The sequence below is a fragment of the Oncorhynchus kisutch genome, linkage group LG18 (genome assembly GCF_002021735.2).
Source record: "Oncorhynchus kisutch isolate 150728-3 linkage group LG18, Okis_V2, whole genome shotgun sequence".
Taxonomy (NCBI): Eukaryota; Metazoa; Chordata; class Actinopteri; order Salmoniformes; family Salmonidae; genus Oncorhynchus; species Oncorhynchus kisutch.
In genome coordinates this window covers 26,992,591-27,020,352 of record NC_034191.2, presented here as the reverse complement: position 1 = coordinate 27,020,352, position 27,762 = coordinate 26,992,591, and the positions used below count along the sequence as shown (strand labels likewise).

Sequence of the window (27,762 nt, the reverse complement as noted above, 5' to 3'; positions counted from 1 at the left end):
GTCAATGTAGGTGTAGAATAAACCTCTGACAATTACTTGTTGTTCAAATAACCATTTAATCCTTCCTAGAATTTAGTAGGATGGCAAAGTCTTCCTTCTTAGGAATTTGCCACAGTTAAAGGCTGTGACTCTAGTTAGTACTTTTCAATTACTTTCCCTGAGTACGTTTTTGGGCGAGGTATGAAATTGAAAATACAGGGCACATCACTCTGCATCCTTTTCGCCATTTGCATGTGGCTATAATTATAAAATGCAAATGTCCTCTATTTACCGAGGTATTCTCTCGATGGGACCAGAACTCCCCAGGGTTGTGTAGCACCACACAGAGCTTGGCTTAGTGGCGGAGATGGAACTGACTCCAATTAACTCAGCATGTCAATAATTATGCCGGTTTCCTGACAAGAGTCACTGTGGGGCAGCTAAAAGTTCACTGCCTACATTGTCTAATTTACTCTCGCCAGACAGTCACATAGGAAATAAATGAGCATTACTTGACCACGTTCTGCTTGTGTAAACAATGAGGTGGCCTTTTCTGAACTATGAATAGGACATTGCTTTTGTGGTCAGTTATAATTGACTATTTACAATGTACCATTCAAATTCCTATTCATTTGATTTTAATTGATATGTGTTGATGGCAGAAAATGTTTAATATAATATATTATTGAATACACTATTGTGTGCTTGCATTGATCATTTTAGTAAGATCCCAATGACAATGGGGAATTGACATTCTTGATATTCTGTGTGGATTAGTCAGATGTTTTGATACTACATTTTAAATAATAATCTCTTCTTGATAGGGGCCAATTTGTTAATTAGATATTAGTCACTAGTTATGGAGGTTAATTAACTAAGAAATGTTCTGAATAATTAATGAATGTCATAATTAGACTTTTAATTGATAATGAATATGCATATATTTGAATAATTTTGTCGATTAAAATGCACAATCATGCTTTTAAACTCATTATGTAGATTATTGACTAGTGTCAATTTGTTGTGGTTTGCTTGTTGTGATTGGCTAAGGTTGGACTGGACCACTAGGTAGTCTTATGAACGCTGTCTTTTGCCGCTCAGAGCAAATACAGTATGTCATGAGCTCCTCACATCTTCATCTGCAGTCCCTCCAAAAGAGTGGCTGGTGTATAATGCAGTAATAAGATTTTTAGCAGGAATCATTTGAGAGTTCTTCCCCGGTACAAGAAATATCCTCAATTAAATACAAAGACAGACTTGCCACCAGTATATTACTCTTTCATTAATTTCAGTTTGCACTTGAATTCCAATGCATAGTTCTATGTGCTCCTCGGGTCCTCCTCACCTATAGACACACATAATGTGGTTTTGAAGTGGGTGGCTGATACAACATCTTGTAAATGTCCTTATCTTCCCTTGTAAATGTCCTTATCTTCCCTATCTCCATTAGGATTGAAACCTTATTTTTCTGGCAGCTTAACATCTTAATGCAATTGAAAGACCTACATTCTACACCAGAGTTGCCTTGGCAACAAAGTTTTCTTTCTTCACCGGAGATGCTGAGAGATCAATAGAGTATCCTCAATGGTGATGGCAGGAAACGCTAGAGCACAGATGGTCCTCAGAGAAACCAGAGAAAAGTTCTGTGGCCTAGTTACCATTTGAATGCTTACACAATTGTTGGAGAACAATATTCTACCTAAAAGTATATGAGACAATTGATGTTTTGCGCTGATGAAACATATATATATTCAGACCAACCGAGAACACATTCATTGTATAATACTTTTGTTGTATGAAATGAGATTGTGTTTTCTATAACCTACTTTTTAATTTTACCTCTCCAGCTTCTAAAAAGGGTCAGATTGATATAAATAATTTACACAAGCCAGGCACAGTGTGCTACAAGCAAGAAAGCCTCCCGTGATATCCTGATGAACTGAATGAACCTAAATGCAAATGTACATATAGGAAATATACACATATGAATAAAATAGCTTGTCATAGTCTTAAACTTTTTAGTTATTGTTCATGTTCTGCTCTCTATATCTGGGGGTTCTTAGAAAAAAAGTAGAATATATGTTTTCTTAGTAAAACAATCAAAAGATTCATGTCATATGATATGAATCCTTGATGTGTGATATACAATAAAGAAATGGAAAGATAAAGAACATCTGATCCAAAGGAAAAGATGAAAGGCAAGCTAAAGACAAATCAAAAGACTGCCAGTCTAGACAAGTAGACGGTTGTTATTTAAAAAAAAAATACATAGCCAGTAATGATTGGTTATCCGTGGAGAACAGTCAGTTATCATCATATCCCTATACATGGGCTCCGTCTGTGATAAACATTGAGTGTTAAATGCATCAGCAACAAAGATTGATACCGAAAAGAGGGAGAAGTACTGCATGGGGATATGGCAGCAGTCATGAAAGAATGGGCTTTCATTGTGATTTGGTGGTTATTACACTCAAGGATCTCTTTCTGCACCTGTCACTGCAGACTTATGCTCTCAGAGCTGGATCAATAGCACTAAATGGGGATCAGAGAATCTGAACATCAGCCTCAACACCTAAGAACCATCTAATAATACCTCCATCTGATGGATTTAGAACCAAGGTCTCGTCATCTCACCTTCATGTTTTGTTGCTATGATTTACTTGACAGACTCATGTCTAATTCTGCAGTACAGTTCTGAAGCATGAAGAGTGAAGGGAGCATGAAAAGGCCATATAAATCCTTATGCAGTGCTGACAAGTACCCCTTCTCCCCTTAATTCCCTACACTATTGTGAAGTTCAGAGCTAGACAAACACACAAAGCATACGGTATGATAGGGCATATATATGACATATTAGCTCCATGTAAAAACGACACCGCAATTATTCAAATTTGGATGGGATCGACAGTCTGCTGGCATGGCATATTAGCTACTTTGTGTTTGTTTTGCTGGAATATTCTCTGTTTTTTAAGGGATAATGCCAAATACTTATTTTAATGTATCTCTGCCCTTTCTTTCTCTATCTTTATCTGTTCCAGGATCTGGAACCTGATAGACAGACAGACCATGGAGCGTCTGGTTGTGTGTGTGCTGCTGTGTGTACTGCTGTGTGCGGTGCTGGTGAAGGGCTACAACTGCCCCGGCCGCTGCATCTGCCAGCACCTCTCCCCCACTCTGACTCTGCTCTGCGCTAAGACCGGTCTGTTGTTTGTACCTCCAACCATCGACCGCAAGACCGTAGAGCTGCGTCTCACAGACAACTTCATCACCATTATCCGCAGGAAAGACTTTTTCAACATGACCAGCCTGGTCCACCTCACCCTGTCCCGCAACACCATCAGCCAGATCACGCCCAATGCCTTCCTGGGCCTGCGCTCTCTACGAGCCCTCCACATGGATGGCAACCGCCTCAGTGTCATCAAGAGCGACCACTTCAAAGGCCTGGTCAACCTCCGCCACCTCATACTGGGGAACAACCAGATCCACCATGTGGCCCCTACCTCCTTTGATGAGTTTGTGTCGACCATCGAGGACTTGGATCTGTCAAACAACAACCTGAGGACCCTGCCCTGGGAGGAGATAGGCAGGATGAGCCACATCAACACCCTCACCCTTGATCACAACCTGATTGATCACATTGGAGCTGGGACTTTCACGCTCCTCACCAAGCTGGTTCGTCTGGATATGACCTCCAACCGGCTACAGAAGCTACCACCGGACAGTCTGTTTCAGCACGCCCAGGTGCTGTCAGATGCCAAGGGCTCCAACCCGTCCTCTCTGGCGGTGAGCTTCGGGGGAAACCCTCTCCACTGTAACTGCGAGCTGCTGTGGCTCCGCAGACTGACCCGGGAGGACGACCTGGAGACCTGCGCCTCCCCAGAACATCTCATGGATAAGTACTTCTGGTCCATCCAGGAGGAGGAGTTCATCTGCGAGCCCCCGCTCATCACCAAACACATATCCACCAAGCCCTACGTCATGGAGGGTCAGGGGGTCACCCTCAAGTGCAAGGCCATGGGAGACCCGGACCCAGCCATCCACTGGCGCTTCCCCGACGGTAAGCTGGTGCACAACAACTCCCGCACTATCCTGTATGACAACGGTACCTTGGACATCCTCATCACCACCTTAAAGGACAGTGGTGCCTTCAACTGTGTGGCCTCCAATGCTGCCGGCATCGCCACAGCTGCTGTGGAGATCAACATGATCCCTCTGCCATTGCTCGTCAACAACACATTGCACCACATGCGCGAGGCCGATCGGGGCCTCTCTGACATCACCACCTCCTCAAAGTCAGGCAACGACACCAAGGGCCATGACAAGCACCAGGACAAGAGAGTGGTGGTGGCCGAGCTGACCTCCTCCTCGGCTGTGATTCGTTGGCCCTCCGAGCGCCACATCCCAGGCATCAGGATGTACCAGATCCAGTACAACAGCACTGCAGACGACACACTGGTTTACAGGTAAGCCATGTGGGGGCTGGGGCTGGAGAAGTGGGAGTGCTGGGGCTGGAGAAATGGGAGTGCTGGGGCTGGAGGAATGGGAACGCTGGGTCTGGAGGAATGGGAGCGCTGGGGCTGGAGGAATGGGAGCGCTGGGGCTGGAGTAATGGGAGCGCTGGGGCTGGAGGAATGGGAGCGCTGTGGCTGGAGGACTGAAGCTGGTGGAAAGCGGGATTAGTTTAGTTTATTAGGATCCCCATTAGCTACTGCATATGCAGCAGATACTGAGGTCTACATAAAACATACAAATATATGACAAAGTACAGAACGGTTATAGACAAGGACATTAAACTCGACAACAAAAAAGGGGGTGGGGATGGGGCTGCGTTGGGGCAGGGGGCGAAGGTCTGAGCCAGCTCTGGAGACGGTCTGAGCCATCTGGAATGCCCATCTGCTGAATGACATGACAGTCCATTATAATAGATCCATAACTCCCAGAGCTGCATAGGTGCTGTATAATTAACTATGTCACTAAATGTAAGTAAGTGCACAATTTTATTATGGTTTTGGGATAAAAGAGTGTATAAACAGACTATATGTTGGCTTTAATAGAAAAAAATGCTTAGTATGACTTTACATTTGCAGTTGTTAGCTCTAGGCCTATGGGAAAACAAAAATGATACGATTAACACTTATGACTTGGCCTTTAGAGAGTAAATATAACCTTTTGTCTCAATATTATCTAGCTTCAGCAGGCACTATCACTTCCCAGTCCGTATCACCAAACCAACAATAACCCCAACCCTTACCATAATCCCAATAGGACATAATTGTGCCCAGGAAACCCATGAGTCAGACATGAACATGATTGCTATCTGCTGCAGACTTCTACCATTTTGAAGAACTATCAGTGGAACATTAGGGGAACCCTGTTTAATATGATAGATATTACAACATGTAATTTATTCCACATTGATGAATTTTTATTTTTTAAATATTTATTTTACCTTTATTTAACTAGGCAAGTCAGTTAAGAACAAATTCTTATTTTCAATGACGGCCTAGGAACAGTGGGTTAACTGCCTGTTCAGGGGCAGAACGACAGATTTGTACCTTGTCAGCTCGGGTATTTGAACTTGCAACCTTCCGGTTACTAGTCCAACGCTCTAATCACTAGGCTACCCTGCCGCCCCAGTTTAGTGAGAATGACTCACTAAACACATACAAGGTGTTGAGCTGCTATTTAGCAATCAGCCGTATAGTATTTATTTAACTAGGTAAGTCATTTAAGAACAACTTCTTATTTACAATGACGGCCTACCCCGGCCAAACTCTGACGACGCTGGGCCAATTGTGCGCCGCCAAATGGGACTCCCAATCACAGCTGGATGTGATGCAGCCTGGATTCGAACCAAGTACTGCAGTGTCTTAGACCACGGTGCCTTTCGGGACCCCAGGTTTGGTTGCATCACATTGATGAGTAAAAACACAATGGGTCAAACAACAGAGATTATTATAGTAATGTATATCTGATCATTTGACAAGTAGATATTGTATTAATACCATCATGGGAATTTTAAACCAAAGTTTTTGCGTACAGCCTATAGCCAAACGTGAATTGCAGAAAGTAATTTTACCTATTGGCCAATCTGATTTGTGAATTGCTGTAGAATTTAATAGTTATATACAGTTCTTGAGTTCAATGCTTCAATTAGTGTAGGTTCCATGTCCTTATCTTCAACATAAATTCATGATGAGGAATATTATAGAACTGACTAATGCAAAATGGGCACTCTAATACCAGGGTTATAGAGTTGATACATGGAATTAAATCATTCATTTCAGTCCATCTTAAATGAGCTAGGTATGTGCTAACACTGCCATTTTGCATTACTCATTCAAATACCCTTGAATTGAGAGTACGTAGGCCTGCATCGAGAGTCTAAGGCACTGCATCTCAGTGCTAGAGGTGTCACTACTAGGCATCACTGGTTTGATACCAACCTGCCGTGATTGGTAGTCCCATAGGACCGGTGTAGGCCGTCATTGTAAATAAAAATGTGTTCTTGATAATAAAACATACAAAGAATTTGGCCCAATGTGCACCACTGCACTAACAGGGCAGGAATTAGGACAGTGTCCTGTAAAGTTTTCTCAAGGCATCATAAGGTCAAGTTTAGACCTGTTGATGTTGGTTGACTTTTCTGTTTATATCACTTCTGTCACGCCCTGACTGTAGAGAGCTTTTTATGTCTCTATTTTGGTTTGGTCAGGGTGTGATTTGGGTGGGCATTCTATGTTCTTTTTTCTATATTTTTGTATTTCTTTGTTTTGGTCGGGTATGGTTCTCAATCAGGGACAGCTGACTATCATTGTCTCTGATTGGGAACCATACTTAGGTAGCTTATTCCCTCGATTGTGTTGTGGGTAGTTATTTTCTGTTTAGTGTTTCTGCACCTTACAGGACTGTTTAGGTTTCGTTCATTCTCTTTGTTATTTTTTTATTTATTTTTTATTTTTTATTTCACCTTTATTTAACCAGGTAGGCTAGTTGAGAACAAGTTCTTATTTACAACTGTGACCTGGCCAAGATAAAGCATAGCAGTGTGAACAGACAACAACACAGAGTTACACATGGAGTAAACAATAAACAAGTCAATAACACAGTAGAAAAAAAAGAAGAAAAAATATATACATTGTGTGCAAAAGGCATGAGGAGGTAGGCAAATAATTACAATTTAGCAGATTAACACTGGAGTGATAAAAGATCAGATGGTCATGTGCAGGTAGAGATACTGGTGTGCAAAAGTGCAGAAAAGTAAATAAATAAAAACAGTATGGGGATGAGGTAGTTAAATTGGGTGGGCTATTTACCGATGGACTATGTACAGCTGCAGCGATCGGTTAGCTGCTCAGATAGCAGATGTTTAAAGTTGATGAGGGATATAAAAGTCTCCAACTTCAGCGATTTTTGCAATTCGTTCCAGTCGCAGGCAGCAGAGAACTGGAAGGAAAGGCGGCCAAATGAGGTGTTGGCTTTAGGGATGATCAGTGAGATACACCTGCTGGAGCGCGTGCTACAGGTGGGTGTTGCCATCATGACCAGTGAACTGAGATAAGGCGGAGCTTTACCTAGCATGGACTTGTAGATGACCTGGAGCCAGTGGGTCTGGCGACGAATATGTAGCGAGGGCCAGCCGACTAGAGCATACAGGTTGCAGTGGTGGGTGGTATAAGGTGCTTTAGTAACAAAACGGATGGCACTGTGATAAACTGCATCCAGTTTGCTGAGTAGAGTATTGGAAGCTATTTTGTAGATGACATCGCCGAAGTTGAGGATCGGTAGGATAGTCAGTTTTACTAGGGTAAGTTTGCCGGCGTGAGCGAAGGAGGCTTTGTTGCGAAATAGAAAGCTGACTCTAGATTTGATTTTAGATTGGAGATGTTTGATATGAGTCTGGAAGGAGAGTTTACAGTCTAGCCAGACACCTAAGTACTTATAGATGTTCACATATTCTACGTCGGAACCATCCAGGGTGGTGATGCTAGTCGGGCGTGCGGGTGCAGGCAGCGAACGGTTGAAAAGCATGCATTTGGTTTTACTAGCGTTTAAGAGCAGTTGGAGGCCACGGAAGGAGTGTTGTATGGCATTGGAGCTCGTTTGGAGGTTAGATAGCACAGTGTCCAAGGAAGGGCCAGAATGGTGTCAGAAAGAAGGGCCAGAAAGAAGTATACAGAATGGTGTCGTCTGCGTAGAGGTGGATCAGGGAATCGCCCGCAGCAAGAGCAACATCATTGATATATACAGAGAAAAGAGTCGGCCCGAGAATTGAACCCTGTGGCACCCCCATAGAGACTGCCAGAGGACCGGACAACATGCCCTCCGATTTGACACACTGAACTCTGTCTGCAAAGTAGTTGGTAAACCAGGCGAGGCAATCATTTGAGAAACCAAGGCTGTCGAGTCTGCCAATAAGAATGTTGCGATTGACAGAGTCGAAAGCCTTGGCCAGGTCGATGAATACAGCTGCACAGTAATGTCTCTTATCGATGGTGGTTATGATGTCGTTTAGAATCTTGAGCGTGGCTGAGGTGCACCCATGACCAGCTCTGAAACCAGATTGCATAGCGGAGAAGGTATGGTGGGATTCGAAATGGTCAGTAATCTGTTTGTTAACTTGGCTTTTGAAGACCTTAGCAAGACAGGGTAGGATAGATATAGGTCTGTAGCTATTTGGGTCTAGAGTGTCACCCCCTTTGAAGAGGGGGATGACCGCGGCAGCTTTCCAATCTTTGGGATTCTCAGACGATACGAAAGAGAGGTTGAACAGGCTAGTAATAGGGGTTGCAACAATTTCGGCAGATAATTTTAGAAAGAGAGGGTCCAGATTGTCTAGTCCGGCTGATTTTTAGGGGTCCAGATTTTGCAGCTCTTTCAGAACATCGGCTATCTGGATTTGGGTAAAGGAGAAATGGTGGGTGCTCTGGCGGGTTGCTGTGGAGGGTGCCGGGCAGTTGACCGGGGTAGGGGTAGCCATGTGGAAAGCATGGCCAGCCGTAGAGAAATGCTTATTGAAATTCTCAATTATAGTGGATTTATCGGTGGTGACAATGTTTCCTAGCCTCAGAGCAGTGGGCAGCTGGGAGGAGGTGCTCTTATTCTCCATGGACTTTACATTGTCCCAGAACTTTTTTGAGTTAGTACTATAGGATGCAAATTTCTGTTTGAAAAAGATTGCCTTAGCTTTTCTAATTGCCTGTGTATATTTGTTCCTAACTTTCCTGAAAAGTTGCATATCACGGGGGCTATTCGATGCTAATGCAGTACGCCACAGGATGTTTTTTGTGCTGGTCATGGGCAGTCAGGTCTGGTATGAACCAAGTTCTAAATCTGTTCCTGGTTCTACATTTTTTGAATGGGGTACGCTGTCACGTTCTGACTGCAACTCCTCCCCCTTTGGCACTTCTATCTTGACGGAAAATGTTATAGTTGGGTATGGAAATCTCCAAATTTTTGGTGGCCTTCCTGAGCCAGGATTCAGACACGGCAAGGACATCAGGGTTAGCAGAGTGTGCTAAAGCAGTGAGTAAAACAAACTTAGGGAGGAGGCTTCTGATGTTGACATGCATGAAACCAAGGCTTTTTCGATCACAGAAGTCAATAAATGAGGGTGCCTGGGGACATGCAGGGCCTGGGTTTACCTCCACATCACCCGCGGAACAGAGGAGGAGTAGTATGAGGGTGCGGCTAAAGGCTATCAAAACTGGTCGCCTAGAGCGTTGGGGACAAAGAATAAAAGGAGCAGATATCTGGGCGTGGTAGAATATATTCAGGGCATAATGCGCAGACAGGGGTATGGTGGGGTGCGGGTACAGCGGAGGTAAGCCCATGCACTGGGTGATGATAAGAGAGGTTGTATCTCTGGACATGCTGGTTGTTATGGGTGAGGTCACCGCATGTGTGGGAGGTGGGACAAAGGAGGTATCAGAGGTATGAAGAGTGGAACTAGGTGCTCCATTGTAAACTAAAATAATGATAACTAACCTGAACAACAGTATACAAGGCATATTGACATTTGAGAGAGCCATACAGCGAGGCATACAGTAATCACAGGTGTTGATTGGGAGAGCTAGCTAAAACAACAGGTGGGACAACAACAGCTAATCAGCTAACACAACAACAGCAGGTAAAATGGCGTTGACTAGGCAGAGAGGGTCGGATTAACTACACACAGAGCCTGAGTTCGGGGTTGGGGCCGACAGATAAAAAATAAATAAACAGAATGCAGTACTGTGATTAATGGACAGTCCAGCAGACATCAACTATGTAGCCAAGTGATCATAGTGTCCAGGGGGCAGCAGTAGATGGAACCGGGAAGCTGCCACTACGCTAGCATGCGGGCGACACAGCGTTTAAAGTTAGTAGCCCGGGGCTAGTAGGAGCGTCTGCTCCGACGGAGTCCGGTTGAAGGCACAGCGGATGCAGTATTCGTTGGCAGACCAGTCGTGGTGGTGCGGCGGGGCGCCGTGTCGACAGAGAATCCAAGCCAGATGGCGAAAGAGGTATTGTAGAATTTAGTTTGCTATCCGGGAGATGCGCCTGGCTCACGGCTAACTGGTGCTAGCTCCGTGGCAGTGGCGTTAGCCACTATAGCCAATCGGTAGCAGCGGTGATCCGGTGCCAAGGTCCAGAGTTTACAGCAAGGATCCGGTGGAGTAGTGGGCTTTAGCCGTATATGAGTGGGGTTCGGGTGAACAGCTGAGTAGGCCGGGAGGTGGGCCTCAGGCATAGCTTCGGTACTGGGTGCCACGGTGAGTGCAAGCTAGCTGTGAGCTAGCTAGCTGCAAGCTAGCTGTGAAGATCAGAAGTAGTGGTCCAGGGATTACGGCAGGAATCCGGCGTTGTTGTGGAGAAACAGTCCGATACTGGTAGACTAAGGAGTATTATCCAGACTAAAAACAGGGCTGGTATCTGTGCAGAAGGTAAAAGCCGCTAGCAGTGGCTAACAATGACTAAATAGCTTGTAGCTAATTAGCTGGTTAGCTTCTGGAGGTTCTTGAATGTGTTCTAAAATTGAAAATAATAGCGATTCCGTATCACATTGGGTGAGGCAGGTTACCGGAAGGTATAATCGAATTAAAAATTGAAAAGAGATTGAAAATAAATTGAAATATATATACAAAAAATACGAAAAATACAAAAGTACACGAGAGGACAAACAAACACGTCTTCACTGCTATGCCATCTTGGAATCGTCAGTAATTGTATTTCTTTGTTTTGGTCGGGTATGGTTCTCAATCTGGGACAGCTGACTATCGTTGTCTCTGATTGGGAACCATACTTAGGTAGCTTTTTCCCTCCATTGGGTTGTGGGTAGTTATTTTCTGTTTAGTGTTTTCTGCACCTTACAGGACTGTTTCGGTTTCGTTCATTCTCTTTGTTATTTTGTTATTAGTGTTCAGTCTAAATAAAAAGCATGAACACTTACCACTCTGCGCTTTGGTCCGATTATTCCTCATCCGACGACAACACCCGTTACAACTTCTGATTTAATGAGCTATTCGCCTGTATAATGTTCTCCCTTATGATTATACAGCGACCTGAGTATTTGTCTTTAGGTGAGATATTTTTACCTACATGTGAGAACCATCAAGTGTTATCATGCTTCTAATTATATTAACACAGATGTCAGCCTAAAGACAATGTTTTTCTCCTTCATGTTCAAAGACGATGTGTTTATTTCACACATCTAACTTGTCTTCGCACCATGGGCATTTGGTCAGAAGCCTGCATTGTCCTTCCCTCCAGATGCTGTGACGTGTATGTGTGTATATATATATATATATATATATATATATATATATATATATATATATATATGTGTGTGTGTGTGTGTGTGTGTGTGTGTGTGTGTGTGTGTGTGTGTGTGTGTGTGTGTGTGTGTATATATAGTACCAAAAGTCTGGACACACCTACTCATTCAAATAAAATAAAATAAAATATTTGTCACAATAGAACAGGTGTAGACCTTACAGTGAAATGCTTACTTACAGGCCCTTAACCAACAATGCAGTTTTAAGAGAAATACCTAAAAAAAAGTATGAAATAAAAAGTACCCTCTGTAGTGCCTTGCGGTCGGAGGCCAATCCAGGCAGTGATGCAACCTGTCAGGATGCTCTCGATAGAGCAGCTGTAGAATCTTTTGAGGATCTGAGGACCCATGCCAAATCTTTTCAGTCTCCTGAGGGGGAATAGGTTTTGTCGTGCCCTCTTCACGACTGTCTTGGTGTGCTTGGACCATGTTAGTTTGTTGGTAATGTGGACGCCAAGGAACTTGAAGATCTCTACCTGCTTCACTGCAGCCCTGTCAATGAGAATGGGAGCATGCTCGGTCCTCCTTCTCCTTTAGTCCACAATAATCTCCTTTGTCTTGATCATGTTGAGGGAGAGGTTTCAGGTCTCTGACCTCCTCTCTATAGTCTCGTCGTTGTCGGTGATCAGGCCTATCACTGATGTGTCATCAGCAAACTAGATGATGGTGTTGGAGTCGTGCCTGGCCATGCAGTCATGAGTGAACAGGGAGTACAGGAGGGGACTGAGCATGCACCCCTGAGGAGCCCCCGTGTTGAGGATCAGCTTAGCGGATGTGTTGTTACCTACCCTTACCACCTGGGGGCGGCCCGTCAGGAAGTCCAGGATCCAGTTACAGAGGGAGGTGTTTAGTCACAGGGTCCTTAGCTTAGTGATGAGCGTTGAGGGCACTATGGCGTTGAACAGTGAGCTGTGGTCAATGAATAGCATTCTCACATAGGTTTTCCTTTTGTCCAGGTGTGAAAGGGCAGTGTGAGTGCAATAGAGATTGCGTCATCTGTGGATTTGTTGGGGCGGGTTGCAAATTGGAATGGGTCTAGGGTTTCTGGGACAATGTGTAAGCCATGACTAGTTTTTCAAAGCACATCATGACCACAGACCTGAGTGCTACGGGTCGGTAGTTATTTAGGCAGGTTACCTAATCTGAAAACAAGGCTCCCTAAATTCTATCAGCATATCGATTGCATAACCCGGGCTGGCAAAACCCTGGATCATTGTTATTCTAACTTCCGCAACGCATATACGGCCCTCCCCTGCCCTCCTTTCGGAAAATCTGACCACAACTTAATTTTGTTGCTCCAAGCCTATAGACAGAGACTAAAACAGGAAGCCTCCGTGCTCAGGTCTGTTCAACACTGGTCCGACCAATCGGATTCCACGCTTCAAGATTGCTTCGATCACGTGGACTGGGATATGTTGAGTACACTGATTCGGTGAGCGAGTTTGTTAGCAAGTGCATCAGTGATGTTTTACCCACAGCGTCTATAAAAACATTCCCCAACCAGAAACCATGGATTGATGGCAGCATTCGCGCAATTGAAAGTGTGAACCACTGCTTTTAATCAAGGGAAGGTGACCGGAAACATGCCCGAATATAAACAGTGTAGCTATTCCCTCCGCAAGGCAATCAAACAAGCTAAGCGTCAGTATAGAGACAAAGTGGAGTCGCAATTCAACAGCTTAGACACGAGAGGTATGTGGCAGGGTCTACAGTCAATCACGGACTACAAAAGAAAAACCAGCCCCGTCGCGGACCACAATGTCTTGCTCCTAAACAACTTCTTTGCTCGCTTTGAGGACAATACAGTGCCACTGACACGACCCGCTAGCAAAACCTGCGGGCTCTCCTTCACTGCAGCCAACGTGAGTAAAATATTTAAACATGTTAACCCTCGCAAGGCTGCAGGCCCAGACAGCATCCCCGGCCGCATCCTCAGAACATGCGCAGACCAGCTGGCTGGTCTGTTTACGGACATATTCAATCAATCCTTATCCCAGTCTGCTGTCTGGGCCTGCTGCCTTGTGAATGTTTAAAGGTCTTGCATCGGCTGCGGAGAGCATGATCACACAGTCGTCCGGAACAGCTGATGCTCTCATGCATGTTTCAGTGTTACTTGCCACGAAGCTAGCATTGAAGTAATTTAGCTTGTCTGGTAGGCTTGTGTCACTGTGCAGCTCTCGTCTGTGCTTCCCTTTGTAGTCTGTAATAGTTTGCAAAACCTGCCACATCTGCCGAGCGTCAGAGGCGGTGTAGTATGAGTCGATCTTAGTCCTGTATTGATGCTTTGCCTGTTTGATGGTTCGTTGGAGGGCATAGCGAGATTTCTTATAAGCTTCCGGGTTAGAGTCCCGCTCCTTGAAAGCGGCAGCTCAACCCTTTAGCTCAGTGCGGATGTTGCCTGTAATCCATGGCTTCTGTTTAGGGTATGTACGTGCAGTCACAGTGGGGACGACGTCATCGATGCACTTATTGATGAAGCCAGTGACTGATGTGGTGTACTCCTCAATGCCATCGGAAGAATCCCGGCTCATATTGCAGTCTGTGCTAGCAAAACAGTCCTGTAACTTAGTATCTGCTTCATCTGACCAACTTTTTATTGACCGAGTCACTGGTGCTTCTTGCTTTAATTTTAGCCTGTAAGCAGGAATCAGGAGGATAGAATTATAGTCAGATTTGCCAAATGGAGTGCGAGGGATGACTTTGTATGTGTCTCTGTGTGTCGAGTAAAAGTGATCGAGAGTTTTTTCCCCCTCTGGTTACACATTTAACAAGCTGATAGAAATTAGGTATAACGGATTTAAGTTTCCCTGCATTAAAGTCCATGGCCACTAGGACCGCCCCTCTCAATGAGCATTTTCCTGTTTGCTTATTGCGGTATACAGCTCATTGAGTGTGGTCTTAGTGTCAGGATCGGTCTGACAGCTACAAAAAAGTACAGATGAAAACTCTGTAGTTAGATAGTGTGGCCTACAGCTTATCATGCAACACTCTAACTCAGGCAAACAAAATCTTGATACTTCCTTAGATATCGTGCACCAGCTGTTGTTTACAAATATACATAAACCCCCACCCCTTGTCTTACCAGAGGCTGCTGTTTTATCCTGCCGATAGTGTATAACCCGCCAGTTGTATGTTATTGTTCAGCCACGACTCTGTGAAACATACTGTAAGATGTTACAGTTTTTAATGTTGTTAGGATATACGTGCTTTTAATGTTGTTAGGATATACGTGCTTTTAGCTCAATCAATTTATTATCCAGGGATTGTACGTTGGTCAGTAGTACAGAGGGCATAGGGAAATTAGCCACTCATCGCCTGATCCAAGGCACCCCGATCTCCTTCCGCGAAATCTCTATCTCTTTCTCCTGCAAATGACGGGGATGAGGGCCTGTTCGGGGGTCTGTAGCAACAATAAAATAACAGTAGAGAAGCTATATACAGGGGGTACCAGTACAGAGTCAATGTGCAGGGGCACAAGGGTTTTTCTTTATTTTTACTATTTTCTACATTGTAGAATAATAGTGAAGGCATCACAACTATGAAATAACACATACAGTGGCAAGAAAAAGTATGTGAACCCTTTGGAATGACCTGGATTTCTGTATAAATTGGTCATACAAATTGATCTGATCTTTATTTAAATCACAACAATAGACAAACACAGTCTGCTTAAACTAATAACACACAAACAGGTATATGTTTCATGTCTTTATTGGGAAACGTATGTGAAAAACTGGTTGACCCTCCTTTGGCAGCAATAACCTCAATCAAACATTTTCTGTAGTTGTGGATCAGACCTGCACAACGGTCAGGAGGAATTTTGGACCATTCCTCTTTACAAAACTGTTTCAGTTCAGCAATATTCCTGGGATGTTTGGTGTGAACTGCTCTCTTGATTTACTTATTTGTTTTGGGTCGTTGTCCTGCTGCACCACCCAACTTCTGGTGAGCTTCAATTGGCGGACAGATAGCCAAACATTCTCCTGCAAAATGTCTTGATAAACTTGGGAATTCATTTTTCTGTCAATTATAGCAAGCTGTCCAGGCCCTGAGGCAGCAAAACAGCCCCAAACCATGATGCTCCCTCCACCATACGTTACAGTTGGGATGAGGTTTTGATGTTCATGTGCTGTGCCTTTTTTTCTCCCCACATAGTGCTGTGTGTTCCTTCCAAACAACTCAACTTTAGTTTAATCTGTCCACAGAATATTTTGCAAGTGGCGCTGTGGAACATCCAGTTGCTCTTTGCAAACTTCAAACGTGCAGCAATGTTTTTATTGGACAGCAGTGGCTTCTTCTATGGTGTCCTCCCATAAACATCTTGTTTAGTGTTTTACGTATCGACTCGTCAACAGAGATGTTAACATGTTCCAGAGATTTCTGTAAGTCTTTAGCTGACACTCTGGGATTCTTCTTAACCTCATTGAGCATTCCGCAGAATGCTCAATGACAGAGACAGAGACAGAGATTTCGCGGGAAGGAGATCGGGGTGCCTTGGATCAGGCGATGAGTGGCTAATTTCCCTATGCCCTCTGTACTACTGTGCTCTTTTAGTCATCTTTGCAGGACGGCCACTCCTGAGAGAGTAGCAACAGTGCTGAACTTTCTCCATTTATAGGCAATTTGTATTACCATGAACTGATGAACATCAAGGCTTTTAGAGATACTTTTGTAACCCTTTCCAGCTTTATGCAAGTCAACAATTCTTAATCTTAGGTCTTCTGAGATTTATTTTGTTTGAGGCATGGTTCACATCAGGCAATGCCTCTTGTGAATAGCAAACTCACATTTTGTGAGTGTTTTTATAGGGCAGGGTAGCTCCAACCAACATCTCCAATCTTGTCTCAATGATTGGACTCCAGGTTAGCTGACTCCTGACTCCAATTAGCTTTTGGAGAAGTCATTATCTTAGGGGTTCACATACTTTTTACAACGTACACTGAAAGTTTAAATTATCTATTCAATATAGATAAAAAATACAATAATTTGTATTAGACTGTGTTTGTCTATTGTTGTGACTTAGATCAGATCAAATGATCAGATCAAATGTTATGACCAATTTATGCATAAATCCAGGTAATTCCAAATGGTTCCCATACTTTTTCTTGCCAATCTATGGAATCATGTAGTAACAAAAAAATGGTTAACCAAATCACAATATATTTTATATTTGAGATTCTTCAAAGTAGCCACCCTTTGCTTTGAAGACAGCTTTGCACACTCTTGGCATTCTCTCAACCAGCTTTATGAGGATGTCACTTGGAATATCTTTCAATTAACTGTAGTGGCTTGTTAAAAGTTAATTTGTGGAATTTCTTTCCTTCTTAATGCATTTCATCCATTCAGTTGTGTTGTGACAAGGTAGGGGTGGTATACAGAAGATAGCCCTATTTGGTGAAAGACCAAGTCCATATTATGGCAAGAACAGCTCAAATAAGCAAAGAGAAACGACAGTCCATCAGTACTTGAAGACATGAAGGTCAGTCTATCCGGATAATTTCAGAACTTTGAACGTTTCTTTAATTAAAACCTCTCTGGGATAGGCGGGACGCAAATGTCCCACTTGGCCAATTGCCAGGGAAAATGCAGAGCGCCAGATTCAAATAAAATACTACAAAATTCAAACTTTCATTAAATCACACATGTAAGATACTCAATTAAAGCTACTCTCGTTGTGAATCCTCTCGTTGTGAAACATGTCAGATTTCAAAAAGGCTTTTCGGCAAAAGCATAAGAAGCTATTATCTGATGATAGCACAACAGTAAACAAAGAGAGAAATAATATTTCAACCCTGCAGGCGCTACACAAAACGCAGAAACAAAATATAAATCATGCCTTACCTTTGATGAGCTTCTTTTGGTGGCACTCCAATATGTCCCATAAACATCACAAATGGTCCTTTTGTTCGATTAATTCCGTCCATATACAGTGGGGCAAAAAAGTATTTAGTCAGCCACCAATTGTGCAAGTTGTCCCACTTAAAAATTATGGGGCATCCACCATAATTTGAAAATAAATTCATAAAAAATCCTATAATGTGATTTTCTGGATTTTTTTTCTCATTTTGTCTGTCATAGTTGAATTGTACCTATGATGAAAATTACAGGCCTCTCTCAACTTTTTAAGTGGGAGAACTTGCACAATTGGTGGCTGACTAAATACTTTTTTGCCCCACTGTATATCCAAAATGTCCATTTATTTGGCGCGTTTGATCCAGAAAAAAACAGCATCCAATTTGCGCAACGTCACTACAAAATATCTCAAAAGTGACCTGTAAACTTTGCCAAAACATTTCAAACTACTTTTGTAATACAACTTTAGGTATTTTTAAATGTTAATAATCAACCAAATTGAAGACGGGTCTATCTGTTTTCAATACAGGACAACAACAAACTGACGCTACTTTTCTAGTCTTGCCCAACTCTCAACAGTGTTACACTGTTTCAAGATGGCCGTACTTCTTCATTTCACAAAGGAATAACCTCAACCATTTTCCAAAGTCTGGTGACATCCAGTGGAAGCGGTAGGAACTGCAAACAAGTGCCTTAGAAATCCAGTTCCCCAGTGAATAGACAGTGACCTTAAAAAAAAAAAATCTGAATGGCTAGTCCTCAGGGTTTTGCCTGCTGCATAAGTTTTGTTATACTCACAGACATGATTCAAACAGTTTTAGAAACCTCTGAGTGTTTTCTATCCTAATCTACAAATAATATGCATATCTTATATTCTTGGCATGAGTAGCAGGAAGTTGAAATTGGGCACACTATTTATCCAAAAGTGAAAACGCTGCCCCCTATCCCAAAGAGGTTTTAAGTGCAGTTGAGTGCTATGATGAAACTGGCTCTCATAAGGACTGCCACAGGAAAGGAAGACCCAGAGTTACCTCTGCTGCAAAGTATAAATTCATTAGAGTTACCAGCCTCAGAAATTGCAGCCCAAATAAATGCTTCACAGAGTTCAAGTAACTGTCACGGCCGTCCAATGAAGAGGACCAAGATGCCGCGTGGTAAGCGTACATATTCTTTTTATTAGAAAAGACGCAGAAGAAAACAATAAACACTACAAAACAAACCGTGAAGCTAAAGGCTATGTGCCATAAACAAAGTAAACTTCCCACAAAGACAGGTGGGAAAAATGGCTACCTAAGTATGGTTCTCAGAGACAACGATAAACAGCTGTCCCTGATTGAGAACCCTACCCGGCCAAACATAGAAATACAAATAATAGAACATAGAATACCCACCCCAAATCACACCCTGACCAAACCAAATAGAGACATAAAAAGGATCTCTAAGGTCAGGGCGTGACAGTAACAAACACATCTCAACATCAACTGTTCAGAGGGGACTGAATGAATCAGGCCTTCATGGTCGAATTGCTGAAAAGAAACCACCACTAAAGGACACCAATAATAAGAAGAGACTTGCTTGGGCCAAGAAACACAAGCTATAGACATTAGACCAATGGAAATCTGACCTTTGGTCTGATGAGTCCAAATTTGACATTTTTGATTCCAGCGCCGTGTCTTTGCGAGACACAGAGTAGGTGAACGGACAATCTCCGCATTGTGTGGTTCCCAAGGTGAAGCATGGAGGAGGAGGTGTGATGGTGTGGGGATGCTTTTCTGGTGGCACTGTCAGTGATATATTTAGAATTCAAGGCACACTTAACCAGCATGGCTACCACAGCATTCTGCAGTGATACACCATTGCATCTGGTTTGCGCTTAGTGGAACTATTTGTTTTTCAACAGGACAATGACCCAACACACCTCCAGACGGTGTAAGGGCAATTTTTTGGGCCATTAAAATAACATCAAATTGATCAGAAATGCAGTGTAGACATTGTTAATGTTGTAAATTACTATTGTAGCTGGAGGCAGCTTCATTAAACAGTACCCGCAAAACACCAGTCTCAACATCAACAGTGAAAAGGCAACTCCGGGATGCTGGCCTTCTAGGCAGAGTTGCAAAGAAAAAGCCATATCTCAGACTGGCCAACAAAAAGAAAAGATTAAGATGGGCAAAAGAACACAGACACTGGACAGAGGAACTCTGCCTAGAAGGCTAGCATCCTGGAGTCGCCTCTTCAATGTTGATGTTGAGACTGGTGTTTTGCGGGTACAATATAATGAAGTTGCCAGTTGAGGACTTGTGAGGCGTCTGTTTCTCAAACTAGACACTCTAATGTACTTGTCCTATTGCTCAGTTATGCACCGGGGCCTCCCACTCCTCTTTCTATTCTGGTTAGAGCCAGTTCTGTGAAGGAAGTAGTACATAGCGTGTACAAAATCTTCAGTTTTTTGGCCTTCTTTTCTCAGAACAGGAATAGACTGACGAGTTTCAGAAGAAAGTTATTGTTTCTGGCCATTTTGAGCCTTCAATCGAACCCACAAATGCTGACCCACAAATGCTGACATGTTCATCTGTACAAACAATAGTACGGAAGTATAAACTCCATGGGATCACACAGCCGTCATACCGTTTAGGAAGGAGACGCGTTCTGTCTCCTAGAGATGAACGTACTTTGTTGCGAAAAGTGCAAATCAATCCCAGAACAACAGCAAAGGACCTTGTGAAGATCCTGGAGGAAACAGGTACAAAGTATCTATATCCACAGTAAAGCGAGTCCTATATCGACATAACCTGAAAGGTCGCTCAGTAAGGAAGAAGCCACTGCTCCAAAACCGCCATGAAAAAGCCAGACTACGGTTTGCAACTGCACATGGGTACTTTTTGGAGAAATATCCTCTGGTCTGATGAAACAAAAATAGAACTGTTTGGCCATAATGACCATTATTATGTTTTGAGAAAAATGGGGAGGTTTGCAAGCAGAATAACACCATCCCAACCGTGAAGCATCGTTTTGTTGGGGTGCTTTGCTGCAGGAGGGACTGGTGCACTTCACAAAAAAGATGGCATCATGAGGTGGGAATATTATGTGGATATATTGAAGCAACATCTCAAGACATCAGTCAGGAAGTTTAAGCTTGCTCGCGAATGGGTCTTCCAAATGAACAATGACCCCAAGCATACTTCCAAAGTTGTGGCAAAATGGTTTAAGGACAACAAAGTTAAGGTATTGGAGTGGCCATCACAAAGCCCTGACCTCAGTCCCATAGAACATTTGTGGGCAGAACTGAAAAAGCGTGTGCCAGCAAGGAGGCCTACAAACCTGACTCAGTTACACCAGCTCTGTCAGGAGGAATGGGCCAAAATTCACCCAACTTATTGTGGGAAGCTTGTGGAAGGCTATCCGAAACATTTGACCCAAGTTAAACAATTTAAAGGCAATGCTACCAAATACTAATTGAGTGTATGTAAACTTCTGACCCACTAGGAATCTGACTTTTCACATTCTTCAAATAAAGTGTTGATCCTAACTGACCTAAAACAGGGAATTTGTACTAATCAAATCAAATCAAATTTATTTATATAGCCCTTCGTACATCAGCTGATATCTCAAAGTGCTGTACAGAAACCCAGCCTAAAACCCCAAACAGCAAGCAATGCAGGTGGAGAAGCACTAGGATTAAATGACAGGAATTGTGAAAAACTGAGTTTAAATGTATTTGGCTAAGGTGTATGTGAACTTCCGACTTCAACTGTATATACAGTATATATGTGTGAATGCTCCACACTACCTTGTTTGTCACCTTGCTTTTTAACCTTTACCATCATAGTATACTGTACATAACATGTTGAGGAGTCATTTCTCGCTGTCACCATGCCTAGAAGTCAAGTGTCAGCACTGTTGTCTTTACTTTACTTTCTCATGTGCATGCCGTTAATGAGAATGCAGTGTGACACTGTGTCTGACATGGTTTTGTTCCATACAGTAGTATATTGGTGGTAATTGAGGGGGGCAGTCAAAATTCTCCTGGCAAAGCTAACCTTCACCACTCCTGTTTATTCCTTCTCCTTTTTTCTGCAGAATGATCCCGTCCACCAGTAAGACCTTCCTGATCAACGACCTGGCGGCGGGCCGGGAGTATGACCTGTGTGTCCTGGCGGTGTACGACGACGGCATCACCTCTCTGACGGCCACGCGCGTGGTGGGCTGTGTCCAGTTCCATACGGCCAGCGAGGTCAGCCAGTGTCGCTTCATCCACAGCCAGTTTTTGGGTGGCACCATGATAATTATCATTGGCGGCATCATTGTGGCCTCAGTGCTGGTGTTTATTATCATCCTCATGATCCGTTACAAGGCGCACAGCAGCCCCGAGGACAGCAAGGCCAAGGTCAGCTCCAGCATGCACTCCCAGACCAACGGCAGCCAGCACAGACTCCAGCGCTCCACCTCCAAGCAACCTGCTGAGGACAGCCACCAGAGAGAAGCCCTACCGGTGGCAGCCAAGGAGTGCATGGCCCTGGTGCTGAAGGTGGACAGTGACAAGAGGGAGTGGGACACCCCTCCAACCACTATGGCCATCCTGGAAGTGGAGCTGCCTCCCCTGCCCACGGACAAGATGAAGAGGACCAGCCTGGACGTCCAGTGCTCTGGATCTGGCCCCCCATCGGAGGATACACAGACAGACAGCAGCCTGACGGGCTCCACCATGTCCTTGTGTCTCCTAGGCCCCAACGCCGGCACCAAGGAGGCCCCCAGGCTCAAGGACAAGAAGAGTGCCCTGGCCAACATGGGGTTTAATAATGAGCTGGCACGAACTAGGCACAGGTTCAGCTTTGATGGTGGAGACTACTCCATATTTCAGAGCCACAGTTACCCCCGCAGAGCGCGGACGAGGCGGCACAAGTCCACCAACCAGCTCAACGTGGAGTCCTCACCGCTCGCCAACCGGAGAGTCACTTTCAGCAGCACTGAATGGATGCTGGAGAGCACAGTGTAAGAGATGCAACCTGGCCTCTCTGGCTTGCTGTCACACACATACACACAGACACACACCAACAGTTTGACACATACACATTTACACATCTAGCAAATAAAGTTACATGCATACACACACAGACTCTCAGAGAGAGTTGCTGGAGAAGAACATAGTCTCCTTTCATCCTGCCTCCCCTCATACTCCCAGAGAGACAGAGAGTTGTTGGTCATTTCATTATTTTATGCAGCAGTGCCTTATTCTAAAATATGTACAAATGGAGGATGCTGCTCACTGTAGTCATAAACCTTACTTTCTATCATGGTTTCCCCCTGTTTCATGGGGAGTGTTGCTTAGATTTTTTTACATGCCAGGGGGTGGGGCAAATGTGACAGTTTTCCATTTAATGTTAAAAAACAAACATCACAGTGTAAAGTGAACAACCAGGTATCTTGTATGTTGATCATTCTTTGGGTTCTTTCAAAGACTTTTGCACACGAAGACACGACGATACGAGGACAAGTATCACACCAGTCTATACAGTAATAAAAAGATTATAGAACTATACACATGCCGATTTCAAATGTTAGCATAGAGAGGATGGACCTGAAAAACCTGTGGACTCCTCAATGCTGGTTGGACTCAATGATATTACTAGGTATTGTTCCTGATGTGACTGTATGATATTAATCGGTATTGTATCTGGCTGGTCTAGATAAAAAGTTAACTAAAAATACATATAGAAGTATATTAAAAACATTGGTGTATGTGTACTATGTAAGTAAGTCATATGTCACAACTTTTTACTGAGCATTTGAGTGTTGGCCACAAGTTCTTACATTAAAAACCTGTGTCATCACACTTCTCCCTATTTAGTATGACAAGGTTTGGACCACTTATCCCTCATGAGAGGGTATTAAATTTTTTGTGTGGGTTAACTGTACCGGTTGTGCACTGTGTCCTTTTCTTATGGTGATCCTGGATCCTTTCATCAATGTCATGAAAGCTGCTTGCGCATGGATCAGTGAGAAGTCCTATATGCATTAAGGCATATCTCATCATATATGAAATATATATTAAGATATATCTTGTGCCTGTTGAGACAAACATATGTGGGAGACTTCAATGGTCTCAAAGGAAGCTGTTTCAAAGTATACAAACACCAGGTCGGAAAAAGTATCGTTTTGTCGCAAATAAATTCTTTATTCTGAAAAAGAAGCCATGAGTAAATAAATCCTCAGGGTGTACTACACTGATTGAGCCACCAGGTGAAGACAGACCATCGATAACATTAGGATAGTAGATACTGTAGGCCTTCTAGCCCTTTCACTAAATAATAAATTAACCTTGTACAGAGTGATGACTAGAAGGGAATGAAATTGAAAAGATTCTTTCTAGCTTTCTAGCAGTGGCCTGCTCTCTACGTTGAATGAAACTCAAACCTGGTTTAGACAATAGCACCTTTTTCAGCGGGTCTCTTATTAAAAGAGTTTATATAGAAATGTAGACATTCTCATTCAGTGTTAATCTATTCCATTTTCTTGCACATTGCATCTACAGTGAGTACTGTAGAAACTGAACACTAGAGGGAAACCGTACACCATTAACACAATGTTCTATTGTACATGGTACACATGAAGGATTCAACCAAAGGGCCATATGGAAGCAATATTTAATGTAGAATTGGATGCATAAAGAGTAATATACATGGTCATGGAATAGAACAGCTATAGGCCCACTGAGAATAGTGAATGATAGTCATGTAGATATCCTGTATTCAAAACCATACATGAGATGTATGTGATATGTCTAAATGTGTGGTGATAACCAGAGTACATTTTTACAAACAAATATGCATTTTATTTTCAATGTTGTCCTGACATTCCATGAAATCCTGACTACCATAAATTACAAAAGTTTTAAAAAATAAATACTGAATTTAAAAAAGCAGAAGAGATTGTCATAATTCGTTGGGAAATCTGCATAAAATGAACATTTTCCATAATATAACAGCTAAAGTAAAGCCTGGACACTAACTATGAGACATGGCTCTACAGTCAGTTTGTCATGAGGTGGCTTTTCTGAGTCCATATTTGTGCAGTGTCAGCTCACTATCTGAGCACTGCAGCCGGAGCAGAACCAGTAACAGAAGAGGTGAGGTATTACTGTGAAGAATGCCCAAGGGGAGGAGAACACAGGTTTGTGCTCAGCAGTACACAGAAAGAAGTACAACACAAAAGAGTATTGCAGAGGAAAGGTGTAAAGCGAAGAACAATATGCTTTCCCCTGCCAGTAGGTCTGTTCAAAAGTTGTATTTGTATTTTAGCCAATTCCTCAGTTGTCTTGTCATTGGATAAATCACAAACTTATCTAGCTATGGTGATGGCCATGTTCACAAGAAATCTAGTGGGAAACATTGGACTCAAGTGGAAGTGGGGTGTAACTGAAAGCTTTGAGATGATAGGTAACTGAAAGGGAGCAGTATGAAGTTACAGGTTACTGGCTGCCAATGGAAAAAGGTTCAATCCTCAGAACTGTCTTCTGATTTGTCCGCTCCTGCTTTCCAGTTTTTCCTCTTCTTGTGTGACTCTGGTCCTGAGTCTCTGTGGGAGTCCATCTGTCGTTTCCTCCTTCTCCCCCTCTCCTCTGAGCTGCTCTCATCCTCTCTCTCACTCTTTTTCCTTTTATGTTTGCTCTTGTTGCTTTTCCTCTTCTGTTTGACACTGTCGCTGCTGGACTCACCATCTGACTCACCGGTCCTATTTTCCTCTTTCTTCTTCTTCTTCTTCTTCTTCTTCTTGGAGGACTTCTTCAGATGTTTTGATTTGGCTGTTTTAAGTCTGGACTTAGTCTTTTTCTTTCTGCAATGCCCATTCTGATCATCACCACGGTCTCGTTCCCTGAAAAGACAAATCAGGCATTATAAAATGCAACATTTCTTGTATCGAAGCAAATAGTAAGATCTTTACTACAGCTACTACTGTTATGAGACATGGTACTTCATGTTAATGCAGTTCATGTCATACCAGTCACTTTTAAACTCCTCTGGGTATAGCTCCTTAAAACCGCTGTGTCCCCATCTGTAGAGGAAACATGCACATTACCAATGAGATCCACCTTTCATAGCATGTCATCGACAAACTCACAAGACTATATTTCTACAGAGTTGTAGATAGAAAAGGTATGCACCTGTCTGGATCATTGGCTTCGAAGTCATAGAGTTCCTTGGTCCAGTAGCGTGCCTCCCTCTCGTCCTGGCCAGAGCTGTGTTCTCTTCTCCGCAGCCGGTCTCCCAGTCTATCTACAGACCCATCCTCCACGCGATCACAGTGCATGTGACTCCTGAGTAATAGTGAACTCTAATTCTGATGTCTATCAACCTGTTCCATTTAACACACTTATAAACTATTGTAAGGCTGCATCCTGATTCTCCACCCTACTCTCAAAATGTACACTTGCACACTTCCCGTCATGGATCTAACAATGGTGGAAACTGCCTCCAACCAATATTTACACAAATACAATGCTTTGAAATCCAGGACTGAAAGTGTGCAAGTGCACACTTTGGGAAAAGGGTGGTGAATCAGGATGCAGCCTAAAATAGCTAGCTATCACCTGCGTACCGTCTATGTACCGTCTGAGACGATGTCATTTTTGGAAAGGCTCCTCTCTGGACCTCTGCAAGCCAGAATGCTGAATAAAATTACATTTGAACTTATTCTACCGGTTGTCTGGGTGGTTGGTCCTTATGCAGCTAAAATCTGAGACAATAACCTATATCCACAGGTAAGTATTGTTAAACCAACTTGTCAAAGCGATAGTAACTTAAGTGCGTTCAGACTTCTATCACCTATGCATGCATATTAGCCGAGCTCGTGCACGTGTTTATATGGTTTTACGTTCTCCAAATAAGTCTCAGACGGTACATAGTGTTAGCTTGCCATCACCGGCTGATGTATCAGTCTACCTAAGGCTACACTACTTCAATGCTGGAACAGTTAGCGGACCTGGATGGATTTGAAGATGGTGGCATCGGTCTGTGGCTGGTGGACGGACCCTTCTCCATCCACCTCAACTTCCACATTTCTGACTCCTCTTGGATCTGAAACAGACAACATCTATCATCAGGAGAGTACACAGGAGAGTGCAAAGCCACACACACCGATTAGTTAACTCCCCCACTCACACCTTGTTGTGGGCATCTGTGTGACGAATAACATTTCGCAGCAGCACCTTGCCCATCGGCACCCTGGACATGATGACACCTTCAAGTAGAGAAAAGGTATAAGGTACTGTACACACAACACTGTGAATTACATTGGCAGCAACATGCTGGGATCACACTGCAAACAGGTCAGGTGCATTGGAGAAGTTGTGCTAGCTAGCCAGGTGCTTTTAGCAAGGCGGGTGTATTTGTATACACCAGCGCTCCATTCAATTGTATTGGGTTGCACAAAAACAGTCCGTGACAAGTCAGCTATCTAGCTAAACGTGTTGCTAACCAGCTGTCTTCAACTGTAAGTGTGTATTTTGCGTACTTACTACTATCACAACAACCTAGCTACAACTGGCTAGCGTTAACAAACGGGTACTTTTATCAACAAAAGCTTTGCTAGATAAGAAATAAACTCAAGATATGAATCGTATATCGCTAATTCTAAACTTGATTGAATATGTATTAACCAGAATTACCGTTCGATCTTTAACGTTTACGATTAAAACCACACAAACAGCTGACTTCCCTGTCTGTGGCGTGTAGCAGATGAACCACATGCGTAATATCCTGCTGCATAATCCCGCCTATGTGGGGCTTGTTACGTCACATGGCAATTTGGACGCTGATTGGACATGTGTCTGTCAATCATTGGTATCCAAGTAAAAAATTGTCTGAGGGCCCCAAGAGGTGGTTGGATGTGGTGATTGAAATACTGCACAAATTCACTAATTGAGCCAGTTGTTCTCACTTGGAAATGGCTCTAAAAGGCCAAGCTACTAGCCACAATCCACTCTTTTTGGCTGATATCATCTGGATAAAATGCAATGATTACCTGTAGTAGGTTATGTAGCCTATTATGACTGACTGTATTTCTAACAATAACATACTTTCTAATGAGCACAGATGGTTTGACACACAACGACACAG

The 27,762-nt window shown here is 43.2% G+C and overlaps 2 protein-coding genes across 3 annotated transcripts in view; one reads left to right on the top strand and one right to left on the bottom strand.

Moving 5' to 3' along the window:
* LOC109909143 (leucine-rich repeat and fibronectin type III domain-containing protein 1) overlaps window positions 1-23,562 on the top strand; it is a 135,515-nt gene extending 111,953 nt beyond the window's left edge. For both annotated transcript variants that reach the window (XM_020508093.2, XM_031795699.1), the window contains 2 exons: window positions 3,018-4,442; window positions 21,728-23,562. In XM_020508093.2, coding sequence (XP_020363682.1) covers window positions 3,046-4,442; window positions 21,728-22,643 — 2,313 coding nt within the window. In that variant the 5' untranslated portion in view covers window positions 3,018-3,045 and the 3' untranslated portion in view covers window positions 22,644-23,562. The remainder of the gene's footprint in view (window positions 1-3,017; window positions 4,443-21,727) is intronic.
* Window positions 23,563-23,798: 236 nt separating this feature from the next.
* Window positions 23,799-27,430, bottom strand: nkapd1 (NKAP domain containing 1). The gene is made up of 6 exons (XM_020508094.2): window positions 27,312-27,430; window positions 26,808-26,884; window positions 26,627-26,721; window positions 25,809-25,961; window positions 25,646-25,699; window positions 23,799-25,519 (listed from the first exon to the last, which is right to left on the bottom strand). Exons 2-6 carry the CDS (start codon window positions 26,874-26,876, stop codon window positions 25,141-25,143), a joined length of 750 nt encoding a protein of 249 aa, XP_020363683.1. The 5' UTR covers window positions 26,877-26,884; window positions 27,312-27,430; the 3' UTR covers window positions 23,799-25,140.
* Window positions 27,431-27,762: the final 332 nt, after the last annotated feature.